Genomic DNA, 18,844 nt, shown 5'->3' on the forward strand with positions numbered 1-18,844 from the left:
AAATGGAAAAATAAAGTATAGGATGTGTCATTATTCCATATTGCAACCTTTCTATGGAAACAGAGGTTCACCAGACAAGGAAAGAGCATAATATTTGTGGAAATGTATTTAATTACTGCTATATAGGAGCGAGAGTAATATCAAAGAAGAACTGCTGTGTCAATTTATCAGGATGAAGATTTCTCCATCTGGCAATCTAAAGAGGAATAAATAGTGTGAAAAATATAAATAATGATTATTATATCAACTACTGCCACCTTGTGGTTTACTGGCTGATTTAGAAAAGATTATATTTTATATGCAGGTGTATAGGAGGTGTCACTCTCACAACATTAGGCATTGTAAGCTTTAGAGCATAATATTATCATAGTGTAATTTAATTGTTGTCATATCACTAAAATGATCATGTAGAGTCACATATCAGAAACAAAAATCATATACATTGCATACAATAAATTATAATATTTATCTACAATATATAAACAGTTTAAAAACTAGATATTAAATACAAGTGACAGACTACAAATAGCGTGAATGTTTGCAATTTAAAGGGACATAAAAATCAATAGTATTCCTGGTCTCTATATCCTCACAATGTTTTAAAATGGCAAAATTTCCAGTTTTTCTTTTTTTTAAAATTTGAATTTCAGCATCTTTAAGGTGGGCCAGTGTGCAAATCTCACAGTGTATGTTGCTGCTGATTGGTGCGTATGCTCCTTTGTACAAGATTATAGATAGACAAGCAAGTGCATTATGGGTATACATCGATCAGCTCCCATGTAGGCTCTGAGATCTGCACTTGGAACTTAAAATTAAAATAAATGCTTTTTATTTTGCACACTGGGTTAAAAAAGAATTCATGATTTTTATGCCCCTTTAAAGAAAAAAGGGCATGAATCACATTTAAATTGTTATGATTTTTTAAAAAGCAAATGTTGACTGCCTGCCCAAGATAGAGCATGTTGGTATTGACCGCTATTTAGCACGTGAATTTGGCCAAACGTCTCTGTGCTTGATTGAGACGATGGATCTGGTCCTTTAGATTCTTTCGTGTTCTGGTGAGCTCTGGTTTTTCCTGCAGCAGCATATTTAACTTCTCTTTGTCTTGCAGAAGATGCATCATTTCATTACGCACTTTCGCAACATATTCATGAAGAAGGTAGTATTGGATTATCAGTGGAATTTGATTGGACAATCGTTTATTTGTTTCCTAGAAAAGAAATTAAACATTTTTACAGAATACGTTTCCATAATCATTTTTATGAAACACTTTATTAAGAAGGATGAAATAATAATTCAGTAGAAACGCAGGTTTAGATCCTATGTGACAGTAGATTTCTCATAGGGGCTACAAATTCTCAAAATGATGACACCAAGATCAATATTACTTAGTGATAGCTGGCTATACGCTTATTAAATAAGAGTGCCTGTTCTGGTTGCTATATGACAGTTGTCTGTAAGTCTAAGACCACAACTTAGCGCTGCGGAATCTGTTGGCGCTCTACAAATAACCGATAATAATAATAATAACTGCTATAACACTGGAGAACAGATTTTGGGAGTGCTGTCAGGTGTTGGAGGTATTTGTTAAGGAGAAGGGATCACACAGGCGCCGATTTATCAAGCTCCGTATGGCCCCTGTTTCTGCGCGAGCCTTGAGGCTTGCCGGAAACGGAAGTTATGAAGCAGCGGTCTAAAGAACGCTGCTCCATAACGTGTCCGCCTGCTCTGAGGCCGCGGACAGAAATCAATGCGATCGAATATGATCGGGTTGATTGACACCCCCTGCTAGCGGCCGCAAATCTCCAGGGGGCACCATTACACCAGCAGTTCACAAGAACTGCTGGCGCATTGATAAATGTTGACAGCGTATGCTGTCTGCATTTATCGATGTGCAGCAGACATGATACGCTACACATCGTATCATGTCCACTCGCACTATGATAAATCTACCCCATAGACAATAATTGTCTATGGGGACTGAAAGGAGGTTAGAATTATTGGCGTTATTTGCAGTGGGGAAAGGAATTTTATGTAGAGTGGGTTTTGTAGGGGTGGGTCATCAAAAGGGACTTATCTGTGGTAGGTGTGGTCACATAGGGGTTCTGTTGGATGTTGGGGGTACTAAAGTAGATACAAAGTCCAAATTAGGATTAACTGCAGTAGGGACTGGAGCAGGTATGAACAGGTTTAAAGGGACATTGTACACTAGATTTTTCTTTGCATAAACGTTTTGTAAATTATCCATTTATATAGTTTTGCTTATTTTTAAATAACATTGTGCCAATTTTCAGACTCCTAACCAAGCCCCAAAGTTTTAGATGTATATTGATGTATACATACTTTAGACTGTTTCTGTTTGTATAATGGGTCGTTTCATATGCAGGGGGGAGGTTCTGCTATCGTTCCCTTTCAGTGGGTGTCCCAGGCTTATCTCATTAACAGTTTTAAATTGGGAGCCTCTAAGTAAGTTTTTAAAAGGTTTTACACTGGATTTGTATATCAGTATCTGAGCATAGTCTTCTTTATAGTAGTGTCTATTACATGCAGTTAAATGAAAATTGGTGTATACTGCCCCTTTAACTTGTACTGGTTGAAGTAAGGGTTAACTGTGGTGAGGAATGGGTCAGTTGCAGATATGATTCATTATGTGAGGAGAGGGTAACAATTAGAGTTAAAGGGACAGGAAATCCCAACAATTTCTTCCATGATTTAGATAGAACATACAATTTTAACCCCTTAATAACTAGAGTCATACCAGGTACATCCCGCAATTGTCACTTACCTGGTACATCCTCAGGAAAAACAGAATTTATGCTTACCTGATAAATTACTTTTTCTTGCGGTGTATCCAGTCCACGGATTCATCCTTACTTGTGGGATATTCTCATTCCCTACAGGAAGTGGCAAAGAGAGCACACAGCAGAGCTGTCCATATAGCTCCCCCTCAGGCTCTGCCCCCCCAGTCATTTGACCGACGGTTAGGAGAAAAAGGAGAAACCATAGGGTGCAGTGGTGACTGTAGTTTTACAAAAATAAATTTGAACCTGACTTAATTGCCAGGGCGGGCCATGGACTGGATACACCGTAAGATAAAGTAATTTATCAGGTAAGCATAAATTCTGTTTTCTCTTACATGGTGTATCCAGTCCACGGATTCATCCTTACTTGTGGGATACCAATACCAAAGCTTTAGGACACGGATGAAGGGAGGGAACAAGTCAGGTAACCTAAACGGAAGGCACCACTGCTTGCAAAACCTTTCTCCCAAAAATAGCCTCCGAAGAAGCAAAAGTATCGAATTTGTAAAATTTGGCAAAAGTATGCAGTGAAGACCCAGTCGCTGCCTTACAAATCTGTTCAACAGAAGCCTCATTCTTGAAAGCCCATGTGGAAGCCACAGATCTGGTGGAATGAGCTGTAATTCGTTCAGGAGGCTGCTGTCCAGCAGTCTCATAAGCCAATCGGATGATGCTTTTCAGCCAGAAGGAAAGAGAGGTAGCAGTCGCTTTCTGACCTCTCCTCTTACCAGAATAGACAACAAACAAGGATGATGTTTGTCTGAAATCTTTAGTTGCATTTAAATAGAATTTAAAGCACGAACCACATCAAGATTGTGTAACAGTCGTTCCTTCTTAGAAACTGGATTAGGGCACAGAGAAGGAACAATGATTTCCTGGTTAATATTCTTATTAGAAACCACTTTTGGAAGGAAACCAGGTTTGGTACGCAAAACAACCTTATCTGCATGGAACAACAGATAGGGTGAATTACACTGCAAAGCAGGCAATTCTGAAACTCTTCGAGCAGAAGAAAGAGCTACCAAAAACAAAACTTTCCAAGATAATAACTTAATATCTATGGAATGTAAAGGTTCAAACGGAACCCCTTGAAGAACTGAAAGAACTAAATTTAGACTCCATGGAGGAGCCACAGGTTTATAGACAGGCTTGATTCTAACTAGAGCCTGTGCAAACGCCTGAACGTCTGGTACTGCTGCCAGACGCTTGTGTAGCAGGATAGACAGAGCAGATATCTGTCCCTTTAAGGAACTAGCTGACAATCCTTTCTCCAATCCTTCTTGGAGAAAAGACAATATCCTTGGAATCCTAATCTTACTCCACGAGTAACCCTTGGATTCACACCAATAAAGATATTTCCGCCATATCTTATGGTAAATTTTCCTGGTGACAGGCTTTCTGGCCTGGATCAGAGTATCTATAACTGATTCAGAGAACCCACGCTTAGCTAGAATTAAGCGTTCAATCTCCAAGCAGTCAGTTGCAGAGAAACTAGATTTGGGTGCTTGAATGGACCCTGTATTAGAAGATCCTGCCTCGATGGCAGTTTCCATGGTGGAACAGATGACATGTCCACTAGGTCTGCATACCAAGTCCTGCATGGCCATGCAGGCGCTATCAGAATTACCGAAGCCTTCTCCTGTTTGATTCTGGCTACTAGCCGAGGGAGAAGAGGAAACGGTGGAAAGACATAAGCTAGACTGAAGGACCAACGCGCTACTAGAGCATCTATCAATGCCGCCTTGGGATCCCTGGACCTGGATCCGTAAAGGGGAAGTTTGGTGTTCTGACGGGACGCCATGAGATCCAATTCTGGAATGCCCCATAGCTGGGTCAGCTAAGCAAAAACCTCTGGGTGGAGTTCCCACTCCCCCGGGTGAAAAGTCTAACGACTCAGAAAATCCGCCTCCCAGTTGTCTACTCCTGGGATGTGAATTGCAGATAGGTGGCAGGAGTGATCCTCCGCCCATTTGATGATCTTGGTTACTTCCTTCATCGCTAGTGAACTCTTTGTTCCTCCCTGATGATTGATGTACGCTACAGTCGTGATGTTGTCTGACTGAAATCTGATGAATTTGGCCTCCGCTAGTTGAGGCCATGCCTGGAGCGTATTGAATATCGCTCTCAGTTCCAAAATGTTTATCGGGAGAAGAGATTCTTCCCGAGACCATAGGCCCTGAGCTTTCAGGGAGTCCCAGACTGCACCCCAGCCTAACAGACTGGCATCGGTCGTGACAATGATCCACTCCGGTCTGCGGAAACACATTCCCTGAGACAGGTGATCCTGAGACAACCACCAGAGAAGAGAGTCTCTGGTTTTCTGGTCCATTTGTATTTGAGGAGACAAATCTGCATAATCCCCATTCCACTGTTTGAGCATGCACAGTTGTAGTGGTCTGAGATAAATTCAGGCAAAAGGGACAACGTCCATTGCCGCAACCATTAATCCGATTACCTCCATGCACTGAGCCACAGAAGGCCGAGGAATGGAATGAAGAACTCGGCAAGTAGTTAAAATCTTTGACTTCCTGACCTCTGTCAGAAATATTTTCATTTCTACCGAGTCTATTAGTGTTCCCAGGAAGGGAACCCTTGTGAGCGGGGACAGAGAACTCTTTTCTACGTTCACCTTCCACCCGTGAAACCTTAGAAAGGCCAGAACAATGTCCATATGAGCCTTGGCTCTGTGAAAAGACGACGCCTGTATTAAGATGTCGTCTAGGTAAGGTGCTACTGCAATGCCCCGCAGTCTTAGTACCGCTAGAAGGGACCCTAGCACCTTTGTGAAAATTCTGGGAGCGGTGGCCAACCCGAAAGGAAGGGCCACGAACTGGTAATGCGTGTCCAGAAAAGCGAACCTTAGGAACTGATGATGATCTTTGTGGATAGGAATATGTAGGTACGCATCCTTTAGATCCACGGTAGTCATATATTGGCCTTCCTGAATCATCGGTAAGATTGTCCGAATGGTTTCCATTTTGAAAGATGGAACTCTGAGGAATTTGTTTAGAATTTTTAGATCCAGGATTGGCCTGAAAGTTCCTTCCTTTTTGGGAACTACAAACAGGTTTGAGTAAAATCCCAGTCCTTGTTCTGCAATTGGAACTGGGTGTATCACTCCCATCTTTAGAAGATCTTCTACACAGCGTAAGAACGCCTGCTTCTTTGTCTGGTCTGAAGACAAACGAGAAATGTGGAACCTTCCCCTTGGAGGAGAGTCCTTGAATTCTAGAAGATACCCCTGAGCCACAATTTCTAATGCCCAGGGATCTGGAACATCTCTTGCCCAAGCCTGAGCAAAGAGAGAAAGTCTGCCCCCTACCAGATCCGGTCCCGGATCGGGGGCTACCCCTTCATGCTGTCTTGGTAGCAGCTGCAGGCTTCTTGGCCTGTTTACCCTTGTTCCAGCCCTGCAAAGGCTTCCAGGTTGCTTTGGGCTGGGAAGCGTTTCCCTCTTGCTTTGCGGTTGCAGAGGTTGAAGCAGGTCCACTCCTGAAGTTGCGAAAGGAGCGAAAATTAGCCTTGTTTTTGGCCTTAAACGGTCTATCTTGTGGAAGGGCATGGCCCTTTCCCCCAGTGATATCCGAAATAATATTTTTCAATTCTGGGCTGAATAGGGTCTTTCCCTTGAAAGGAATATTTAATAGTTTTGTTTTGGACGACACGTCAGCCGACCATGATTTGAGCCAAAGCGCTCTTCGTGCCATAATGGCAAAACCAGAATTTTTCGCCGCTAACTTAGCTAATTGTAAAGCGGCATCTGTGATAAAAGAATTAGCCAGCTTTAGAGCATGAATTCTATCCATGACTTCGTCATATGAAGTCTCCCTCTGGAGCGACTCCTCCAGCGCCTCAAACCAAAAAGCCGCTGCAGTAGTTACAGGAATAATGCAGGCAATCAGTTGAAGAAGGAAACCTTGTTGAACAAATATCTTCTTTAGTAAACGTTCTAATTTTTTATCCATAGGATCTTTGAAAGCACAACTGTCTTCTATTGGTATGGTTGTGCGTTTGGCTAGTGTGGAAACTGCTCCCTCTACCTTAGGGACCGGCTGCCATGCGTCCCGCCTGGGGTCAGTTATGGGGAACATTTTCTTAAAGAGAGGGGGGGGAACAAAAGGTACACCTGGTCTCTCCCACTCCCTAGTCACAATATCCGCCACCCTCTTCGGGATCGGAAACGCATCAGTGTATACAGGGACTTCTAGAAACTTGTCCATTTTACACAATTTTTCTGGGACCACCATGGGGTCACAATCATCCAGCGTAGCTAAAACCTCCTTAAGCAGTACGCGGAGGTGTTCCAGCTTAAATTTAAACGCTAAGGAATCTGATTCTGCCCGCTGAGAAACCTTTCCTGTGTCAGAAATTTCTCCCTCAGACAGTACATCCCTCACTGTTGTGAGGGTACAACAGATAAATCATCCAAAACTTCTGATTGCTCATCCTCTGTTCTTAAAACTGAGCTATCACGCTTTTTAGGAAAAACTGGCAGTTTGGATAGAAATGCCGCAAGGGAATTATCCATGACTGCTGCTAATTGTTGTAATGTAATAGGGCCCAATGCGCTAGAGGTACTAGGCATCGCTTGCGCAGGCGTAACTGGTGTCGACACATGGGCAGAGGAAGGAGGACTATCCTCGTTACCTTCCGTTAAAGAATCATCTTGGGCTACATTTTTAAGTGTCACTGCATGGTCTTTAAAATGTTTAGATACCTTAGCACACTTTAAACACAAATGTAAAGGGGGTACCGCCATGGCTATTAAATACATAGGACAAGGTCTATCTGTAGGCTCAGACATGTTAAACAGACTTAGACAGCACTCAAATACAGTAAAATACAAATTTTGAAAAAACGGTACTGTGCCTTTAAATAATAAAAAGCGCACACTTTTTTACTAAATCTCCAAAAATCATCCAATCTTTATGAAATTTTCACCATATGATCCTAATGCTTTGAAATGATTGCACAGTAAATTTCAAGTCGATTAACCCCTTACTGCCCAAACCGGAGCAAATTAAAGCTGGCAACCGGTTAGCAAAACTATAGCACCATGCCACAGCCTCTGCTGTGGCCCTACCTTCCTTGGGGATTAGTTTTAATCGAAAATAAGCCTCTCTGAAGTCCTCAAGTAATCTCTGGACTCTTCACATGGAGCTGCATGAAGCTGTCTGTAAAATCAACTGCGCAACTGAGGCGCGAATTTCAGGCCCCCTCCCTCTTCACTCTGGGAATGTGGGGCCTTCCCAAGCCAAAATAGGTGTCTAAATAGATGCCATGCGGAATAAACCCCAAAAAAGTGTTTTAAATGTAATATAAACTTGTATAAATATCAGATTTTTGTAAAACAATAATCGATTGCCCCTTAACAGTGTCCACCAGTGTTTGAGCCCTTTCAAATAAGCCTTCCTTCTATACTAAGTCTCAGAATATGGCTTACCTTTCCCACATGGGGATTCTTGTCAGTCTTCTAGCATTACTAAGTCTTGACTAGAAAAAATGACTGAAACATACCTCAAAGCAGTTAAGCCTGCAAACTGTTCCCCCCAACTGAAGTTTTCTGATGCTCAACAGTCCTGTGTGGGAACAGCAATGGATTTTAGTTACAACATGCTAAAATCGTTTTCCTCTCAGCAGAAATCTTCATCACTTTCTGCCACAGAGTAAATAGTACAAACCGGCACTATTTTAAAATAACAAACTTTTGATTGAAGAAATAAAAACTACAAATCTAACACCACATTCACTTTACCCTCACGTGGAGATGCTACTTGTTAGAGCGGCAAAGAGAATGACTGGGGGGCGGAGCCTGAGGGGGAGCTATATGGACAGCTCTGCTGTGTGCTCTCTTTGCCACTTCCTGTAGGGAATGAGAATATCCCACAAGTAAGGATGAATTCGTGGACTGGATACACCATGTAAGAGAAAAGAGCACTGGAAGCGAACGGTGACCGCTTCAGCCACTCTTACCATATTTCCACAATGCCTCGATATTGAGGCATTGTGCAATACATAAGTAAACTGCCGGGATGCTTCAGAGCTGAAAAACTTGACAGTTTAGTGCATCAGAAGCATTCGATCGCTTCAGATGCTTGCGGATAGCGTGCTGAGTGCCTTGAAGGGTCGAGGCACTCAGTAAAAATATATATATATTTTTTTATTAAATTTAAATTAACCCCTTAACAGCCAGTGCCATAGCCTGTACAAAACTGTTGTCCTGGGTCTATCTTTGTCACAATCTCGCTAAAAGTAGCAATATTGCGATATTTCTACATGCCCCAAGAATGAAACTCTGAGAGCAGCAGGGAGGGGGAAGGAGGGAGAATGAGAATGAGAAGGAAGAAGTAGGTAGAGGGATCCTATGGTGGAGGGGACGATTAGAGGGTAGGGAAAGAATCTTAGAGGGGGTAAATGAGGGAGGGGGGAGAGTTGGGCAGCTACACTACATATTTTTTTTTTTATTAAAATAAATTAAAAATAATAGAAATCTGGGTACTGGCAGACAGCTGCCAGTACCTAAGATGGAGCGAATTAGTTAGAAGGGGGAGGGTTAGAGAGCTTTTTGGTAGGGATCAGGGAGGTGGGAAGGTAAGGGGATAATCCTACACTAAGGACAATAATAATAATAATAATAATAATATAATAATAAAAAGAAGTGTAAAACTGCATACTGGCAGACTGTCTGCCAGTACTTAATTTAAGATGGAGTTACCATTGGGGGTGGGGGAGGGAAGAGAGCTGTTTGAGAGGGATCAGGGGGTGGGAAGTGTCAGGTGGGAGGGTAATCTCTACACTAAAGCTAAAATTAACCTTACAAGCTACATGATTAACCCCTTCACTGCTGGGAATAATAAAAGTGTGGTGCGCAGCTGCAATTAGCGGCCTTCTAATTACCAAAAAGCAATGGCAAAGCCATTTATGTCTGCTATTTTTGAACAAAGGGGATCCCAGAGAAGCATTTACAAACATTTGTGCCATAATTGCACAAACTGTTTGTAAATAATTTTATTGAGAAACCTAAAGTTTGTGAAAAAGTAAACAATTTTTTTGGTGGCATTAAATATACCAAAATGGGCCTAGATCAATACTTTGGGTTGTCTACTAATATATATATATATATATAGTTTTGATAGGTAAATATAAAAAAGGCTCTATTCATGTTTAAATGTAGTAATGGTAAAAATGCTCTGGTCTTTTGAAGAAGTTTTAGTCTGAAATGCCCGGTCCTTAAGGGGTTAAACAACTTTTCAGTTTACTTCTATTATCAACTGTAGTTAGTGCTTGGTACCTACCGCATTTATCAGACTAATTAACCCATTGGCTCCCAAGACAGCTGGTAAATTATCAGTGTGTACTTATTACCTTTACTTGCAGGTAATTCCTGGTATCTACTACCTCTTCAGTATTTTTTTTATAATGCTGCACTTATTACTCCCTCTGCTTGCAGTAAATTATTGATATTTAATACATATTCAATAAATTGTATTTAATATTGCCCATTCATTTCAGATTTATTTTTAGACTTGCTGGGTGTGAATCACCAGTAGCAGTGAAACCTGGATACTGACAGCAGCTAAGAGCCAATAGCCCTATCTAATCTCCCCGTTCTTCTTTACTCCTGGAAAACTCTGGTTTAATCTTCAATCTTAGCTATTACTATTGCTTAAAGCCATAAAGCCATTAAGCATGTTGCCCATTAACCCCTTGGTGGTCAAAAGGTTAACTAAGTAAGGGACTTTGTCAGATTTACCAGAGAATAAAATTGTTGACAGTGGCTAACTAATTCCATTTAATCCCCTCACTGTTCTTTATGCCTGGAAAGATAAGAATGAATATACAACTGTATGCATGTGTTCATTTATTTCTTCCACTCCACTGTTACATAGTTATACAGCACAGGAATGTGACTGGAGAGGAAGAGGGAGGAGGATGATGAACCTGACGGCAGTGCAGGACAGAGGAGGCAGAGAGAGGGAAGACAGCAGCTGTAGCCCTATGCACTAGCTTGCAGCAGGCAGCAAATTTGAAGACAGGAGATCTGGGGTATGTAAATTACAAGTAGATCACTCAGGGAGTGGAGTGGGCTGGGGGTGCAGGGAGTCCGGTATATCTGTTTTACATGATTATATATAGGTATAGATATCGATAGTCAGTTTGTTTAGCTTAATAAGCAGTACTGAGGACAGGGGCGGACTGAGCAGTCCGGCAATAGGACCTGGACCGAGGGCTTGGTACATACTTTACCATATTTATCATTGAACAAGTAGACTCTTGCAACACCGCCATCCTGCTCTCAGGCAACCAATTGTGTAAGAGCAGGGCTTGTCAATCACAGAGCAGATCAGTCTGGGGCAATTTTAATCCTCCACCAGTATCAGACATAGTCAATAGAGGGCCCTGATGAAAAATTGTTATTCCTTCCTGCACTAAATGTAATTTAGTAGTAAACAATATTAAGGGGGAGATTTATAAAAGGTCTGGCGGATCAGGTCCACCAGACCTCCCTGAATGCGGAGAGCAATACGCTCTCCGTATTCAGCATTAGACCAGCAGCTCTTGTGAGCTGCTGGTACCACGCTGCCCCCTGCAAACTCGCGGCCGCCAGCAGGGAGGTGTCAATCAACCCGATCGTACTCGATCGGTTGATTTTCGGTGATGTGTGTCCACCTGCTCAGAGCAGGCGGACAGGGTTATGGAGCAGCGGTCTTTAGACCGCTGCTTCATAACTGCTGTTTCTGGCCTGTGGGCTCGCCAAATACACGGCCCTCAAGCTCCATCCGGAGCTTGATAGATAGGCCCCTAAAAGTATAGTAGCTGCACTGTATAAAGGTTTTGAGCATAGATGATAGATAGATAGATGATAGATAGATAGATGATAGATAGATAGATAGATGATAGATAGATAGATAGATGATAGATAGATAGATGATAGATAGATATATGATAGATAGATAGATAGATAGATAGATAGATAGAGAGATAGATACATAGATGATAGATAGATAGATGATAGATAGATAGATAGATAGATAGATAGATAGATAGATAGATAGAGAGAGAGAGAGATACATAGATGATAGATAGATAGATAGATAGATGATAGAAAGATAGATGATAGATAGAGAGATAGATAGATAGATGATAGATACATAGATGATAGATAGATAGATAGATAGATAGATAGATGATAGATAGATAGACGATAGATAGATAGATAGATAGATAGATAGATAGATAGATAGATAGATTATAGATAGATAGATGATAGATAGATAGATAGATAGATGATAGATACATAGATGATAGATAGATGATAGATAGATAGATGATAGATAGATAGATTGAAAGATAGATAGATGATAGATAGATGATAGATAGATAGATAGATAGATAGATGATAGATAGATAGATAGATAGATGATAGATAGATAGATAGATGATAGATAGATAGATGATAGATAGATAGATAGATAGATAGATAGATAGATAGATAGATAGATAGATGATAGATAGATAGATGATAGATAGATGATAGATAGATGATAGATAGATGATAGATACATAGATAGATAGATGATAGATACATAGATGATAGATAGATAGATGATAGATAGATGATAGATAGATAGATAGATAGATAGATGATAGATAGATGATAGATAGATAGATAGATAGATGATAGATAGATAGATAGATAGATAGATAGATAGATAGATGATAGATAGATAGGATTGCACATATTCTGAACATGCCTATGTATGACTGACTGCTATGCCCCTCCCCCCAACACTTGGACCCTTGTGACACTGCATCTGCTGCACCAATGATAGTTTCACCCCTGTCCTCCCCCTCTGAAGTCTGGACAACTACGCCCTAACTTGTAAGTCCAGGCAGATGCATGCATAAGGGCCATTGGCAGTTTCATAAGTTTTAACAGAAAACCCCTCCCTGTGCCCTAATCAGTAGGTGAGATAAGGATTGGACAGCTCTTTGCACTCCATTTGGATCATAAAAACTCCTACAGGCTGCCAATTCCTGCTGCTCAGCTTTTTTTTGTGGTAAATTTACTTTAAAATGTATGATTAACTTGAAAGCTAAATATATTATATAAATTCTGCTTCCTTCTTTAGGTATCCTTTGTTGAAGAAGCAGCAATACACCACTGAACACATCTTGTGAGCCAAGAAGTATATATGTGCAGCCACCAATCAGAAGCTAGCTCCCAGTAATTCACTGTTGTTCCTGAGCCTACCTAGGTATGCTTTTCAACAAAGTACACAACATAAATAAAAAATGGAAAAATAAAGTATAGGATGTGTCATTATTCCATATTGCAACCTTTCTATGGAAACAGAGGTTCACCAGACAAGGAAAGAGCATAATATTTGTGGAAATGTATTTAATTACTGCTATATAGGAGCGAGAGTAATATCAAAGAAGAACTGCTGTGTCAATTTATCAGGATGAAGATTTCTCCATCTGGCAATCTAAAGAGGAATAAATAGTGTGAAAAATATAAATAATGATTATTATATCAACTACTGCCACCTTGTGGTTTACTGGCTGATTTAGAAAAGATTATATTTTATATGCAGGTGTATAGGAGGTGTCACTCTCACAACATTAGGCATTGTAAGCTTTAGAGCATAATATTATCATAGTGTAATTTAATTGTTGTCATATCACTAAAATGATCATGTAGAGTCACATATCAGAAACAAAAATCATATACATTGCATACAATAAATTATAATATTTATCTACAATATATAAACAGTTTAAAAACTAGATATTAAATACAAGTGACAGACTACAAATAGCGTGAATGTTTGCAATTTAAAGGGACATAAAAATCAATAGTATTCCTGGTCTCTATATCCTCACAATGTTTTAAAATGGCAAAATTTCCAGTTTTTCTTTTTTTTAAAATTTGAATTTCAGCATCTTTAAGGTGGGCCAGTGTGCAAATCTCACAGTGTATGTTGCTGCTGATTGGTGCGTATGCTCCTTTGTACAAGATTATAGATAGACAAGCAAGTGCATTATGGGTATACATCGATCAGCTCCCATGTAGGCTCTGAGATCTGCACTTGGAACTTAAAATTAAAATAAATGCTTTTTATTTTGCACACTGGGTTAAAAAAGAATTCATGATTTTTATGCCCCTTTAAAGAAAAAAGGGCATGAATCACATTTAAATTGTTATGATTTTTTAAAAAGCAAATGTTGACTGCCTGCCCAAGATAGAGCATGTTGGTATTGACCGCTATTTAGCACGTGAATTTGGCCAAACGTCTCTGTGCTTGATTGAGACGATGGATCTGGTCCTTTAGATTCTTTCGTGTTCTGGTGAGCTCTGGTTTTTCCTGCAGCAGCATATTTAACTTCTCTTTGTCTTGCAGAAGATGCATCATTTCATTACGCACTTTCGCAACATATTCATGAAGAAGGTAGTATTGGATTATCAGTGGAATTTGATTGGACAATCGTTTATTTGTTTCCTAGAAAAGAAATTAAACATTTTTACAGAATACGTTTCCATAATCATTTTTATGAAACACTTTATTAAGAAGGATGAAATAATAATTCAGTAGAAACGCAGGTTTAGATCCTATGTGACAGTAGATTTCTCATAGGGGCTACAAATTCTCAAAATGATGACACCAAGATCAATATTACTTAGTGATAGCTGGCTATACGCTTATTAAATAAGAGTGCCTGTTCTGGTTGCTATATGACAGTTGTCTGTAAGTCTAAGACCACAACTTAGCGCTGCGGAATCTGTTGGCGCTCTACAAATAACCGATAATAATAATAATAACTGCTATAACACTGGAGAACAGATTTTGGGAGTGCTGTCAGGTGTTGGAGGTATTTGTTAAGGAGAAGGGATCACACAGGCGCCGATTTATCAAGCTCCGTATGGCCCCTGTTTCTGCGCGAGCCTTGAGGCTTGCCGGAAACGGAAGTTATGAAGCAGCGGTCTAAAGAACGCTGCTCCATAACGTGTCCGCCTGCTCTGAGGCCGCGGACAGAAATCAATGCGATCGAATATGATCGGGTTGATTGACACCCCCTGCTAGCGGCCGCAAATCTCCAGGGGGCACCATTACACCAGCAGTTCACAAGAACTGCTGGCGCATTGATAAATGTTGACAGCGTATGCTGTCTGCATTTATCGATGTGCAGCAGACATGATACGCTACACATCGTATCATGTCCACTCGCACTATGATAAATCTACCCCATAGACAATAATTGTCTATGGGGACTGAAAGGAGGTTAGAATTATTGGCGTTATTTGCAGTGGGGAAAGGAATTTTATGTAGAGTGGGTTTTGTAGGGGTGGGTCATCAAAAGGGACTTATCTGTGGTAGGTGTGGTCACATAGGGGTTCTGTTGGATGTTGGGGGTACTAAAGTAGATACAAAGTCCAAATTAGGATTAACTGCAGTAGGGACTGGAGCAGGTATGAACAGGTTTAAAGGGACATTGTACACTAGATTTTTCTTTGCATAAACGTTTTGTAAATTATCCATTTATATAGTTTTGCTTATTTTTAAATAACATTGTGCCAATTTTCAGACTCCTAACCAAGCCCCAAAGTTTTAGATGTATATTGATGTATACATACTTTAGACTGTTTCTGTTTGTATAATGGGTCGTTTCATATGCAGGGGGGAGGTTCTGCTATCGTTCCCTTTCAGTGGGTGTCCCAGGCTTATCTCATTAACAGTTTTAAATTGGGAGCCTCTAAGTAAGTTTTTAAAAGGTTTTACACTGGATTTGTATATCAGTATCTGAGCATAGTCTTCTTTATAGTAGTGTCTATTACATGCAGTTAAATGAAAATTGGTGTATACTGCCCCTTTAACTTGTACTGGTTGAAGTAAGGGTTAACTGTGGTGAGGAATGGGTCAGTTGCAGATATGATTCATTATGTGAGGAGAGGGTAACAATTAGAGTTAAAGGGACAGGAAATCCCAACAATTTCTTCCATGATTTAGATAGAACATACAATTTTAACCCCTTAATAACTAGAGTCATACCAGGTACATCCCGCAATTGTCACTTACCTGGTACATCCTCAGGAAAAACAGAATTTATGCTTACCTGATAAATTACTTTTTCTTGCGGTGTATCCAGTCCACGGATTCATCCTTACTTGTGGGATATTCTCATTCCCTACAGGAAGTGGCAAAGAGAGCACACAGCAGAGCTGTCCATATAGCTCCCCCTCAGGCTCTGCCCCCCCAGTCATTTGACCGACGGTTAGGAGAAAAAGGAGAAACCATAGGGTGCAGTGGTGACTGTAGTTTTACAAAAATAAATTTGAACCTGACTTAATTGCCAGGGCGGGCCATGGACTGGATACACCGTAAGATAAAGTAATTTATCAGGTAAGCATAAATTCTGTTTTCTCTTACATGGTGTATCCAGTCCACGGATTCATCCTTACTTGTGGGATACCAATACCAAAGCTTTAGGACACGGATGAAGGGAGGGAACAAGTCAGGTAACCTAAACGGAAGGCACCACTGCTTGCAAAACCTTTCTCCCAAAAATAGCCTCCGAAGAAGCAAAAGTATCGAATTTGTAAAATTTGGCAAAAGTATGCAGTGAAGACCCAGTCGCTGCCTTACAAATCTGTTCAACAGAAGCCTCATTCTTGAAAGCCCATGTGGAAGCCACAGATCTGGTGGAATGAGCTGTAATTCGTTCAGGAGGCTGCTGTCCAGCAGTCTCATAAGCCAATCGGATGATGCTTTTCAGCCAGAAGGAAAGAGAGGTAGCAGTCGCTTTCTGACCTCTCCTCTTACCAGAATAGACAACAAACAAGGATGATGTTTGTCTGAAATCTTTAGTTGCATTTAAATAGAATTTAAAGCACGAACCACATCAAGATTGTGTAACAGTCGTTCCTTCTTAGAAACTGGATTAGGGCACAGAGAAGGAACAATGATTTCCTGGTTAATATTCTTATTAGAAACCACTTTTGGAAGGAAACCAGGTTTGGTACGCAAAACAACCTTATCTGCATGGAACAACAGATAGGGTGAATTACACTGCAAAGCAGGCAATTCTGAAACTCTTCGAGCAGAAGAAAGAGCTACCAAAAACAAAACTTTCCAAGATAATAACTTAATATCTATGGAATGTAAAGGTTCAAACGGAACCCCTTGAAGAACTGAAAGAACTAAATTTAGACTCCATGGAGGAGCCACAGGTTTATAGACAGGCTTGATTCTAACTAGAGCCTGTGCAAACGCCTGAACGTCTGGTACTGCTGCCAGACGCTTGTGTAGCAGGATAGACAGAGCAGATATCTGTCCCTTTAAGGAACTAGCTGACAATCCTTTCTCCAATCCTTCTTGGAGAAAAGACAATATCCTTGGAATCCTAATCTTACTCCACGAGTAACCCTTGGATTCACACCAATAAAGATATTTCCGCCATATCTTATGGTAAATTTTCCTGGTGACAGGCTTTCTGGCCTGGATCAGAGTATCTATAACTGATTCAGAGAACCCACGCTTAGCTAGAATTAAGCGTTCAATCTCCAAGCAGTCAGTTGCAGAGAAACTAGATTTGGGTGCTTGAATGGACCCTGTATTAGAAGATCCTGCCTCGATGGCAGTTTCCATGGTGGAACAGATGACATGTCCACTAGGTCTGCATACCAAGTCCTGCATGGCCATGCAGGCGCTATCAGAATTACCGAAGCCTTCTCCTGTTTGATTCTGGCTACTAGCCGAGGGAGAAGAGGAAACGGTGGAAAGACATAAGCTAGACTGAAGGACCAACGCGCTACTAGAGCATCTATCAATGCCGCCTTGGGATCCCTGGACCTGGATCCGTAAAGGGGAAGTTTGGTGTTCTGACGGGACGCCATGAGATCCAATTCTGGAATGCCCCATAGCTGGGTCAGCTAAGCAAAAACCTCTGGGTGGAGTTCCCACTCCCCCGGGTGAAAAGTCTAACGACTCAGAAAATCCGCCTCCCAGTTGTCTACTCCTGGGATGTGAATTGCAGATAGGTGGCAGGAGTGATCCTCCGCCCATTTGATGATCTTGGTTACTTCCTTCATCGCTAGTGAACTCTTTGTTCCTCCCTGATGATTGATGTACGCTACAGTCGTGATGTTGTCTGACTGAAATCTGATGAATTTGGCCTCCGCTAGTTGAGGCCATGCCTGGAGCGTATTGAATATCGCTCTCAGTTCCAAAATGTTTATCGGGAGAAGAGATTCTTCCCGAGACCATAGGCCCTGAGCTTTCAGGGAGTCCCAGACTGCACCCCAGCCTAACAGACTGGCATCGGTCGTGACAATGATCCACTCCGGTCTGCGGAAACACATTCCCTGAGACAGGTGATCCTGAGACAACCACCAGAGAAGAGAGTCTCTGGTTTTCTGGTCCATTTGTATTTGAGGAGACAAATCTGCATAATCCCCATTCCACTGTTTGAGCATGCACAGTTGTAGTGGTCTGAGATAAATTCAGGCAAAAGGGACAACGTCCATTGCCGCAACCATTAATCCGATTACCTCCATGCACTGAGCCACAGAAGGCCGAGGAATGGAATGAAGAACTCGGCAAGTAGTTAAAATCTTTGACTTCCTGACCTCTGTCAGAAATATTTTCATTTCTACCGAGTCTATTAGTGTTCCCAGGAAGGGAACCCTTGTGAGCGGGGACAGAGAACTCTTTTCTACGTTCACCTTCCACCCGTGAAACCTTAGAAAGGCCAGAACAATGTCCATATGAGCCTTGGCTCTGTGAAAAGACGACGCCTGTATTAAGATGTCGTCTAGGTAAGGTGCTACTGCAATGCCCCGCAGTCTTAGTACCGCTAGAAGGGACCCTAGCACCTTTGTGAAAATTCTGGGAGCGGTGGCCAACCCGAAAGGAAGGGCCACGAACTGGTAATGCGTGTCCAGAAAAGCGAACCTTAGGAACTGATGATGATCTTTGTGGATAGGAATATGTAGGTACGCATCCTTTAGATCCACGGTAGTCATATATTGGCCTTCCTGAATC

General features: G+C 41.2%; 1 protein-coding gene across 1 annotated transcript in view; it reads right to left on the minus strand.

Annotated features, from left to right (window-relative positions):
- Positions 1-13,188: 13,188 nt before the first annotated feature.
- Positions 13,189-18,844, minus strand: part of LOC128652910 (interferon-induced GTP-binding protein Mx1) — a 194,161-nt gene continuing 188,505 nt past the window's right edge. Inside the window, exon 13 of the mRNA XM_053705908.1 lies at positions 13,189-14,305. Within this exon, the coding sequence (XP_053561883.1) occupies positions 14,075-14,305 (231 nt within the window). The 3' untranslated portion in view covers positions 13,189-14,074. The remainder of the gene's footprint in view (positions 14,306-18,844) is intronic.

This window comes from Bombina bombina, chromosome 3 (assembly GCF_027579735.1).
Source record: "Bombina bombina isolate aBomBom1 chromosome 3, aBomBom1.pri, whole genome shotgun sequence".
NCBI lineage: Eukaryota > Metazoa > Chordata > Amphibia > Anura > Bombinatoridae > Bombina > Bombina bombina.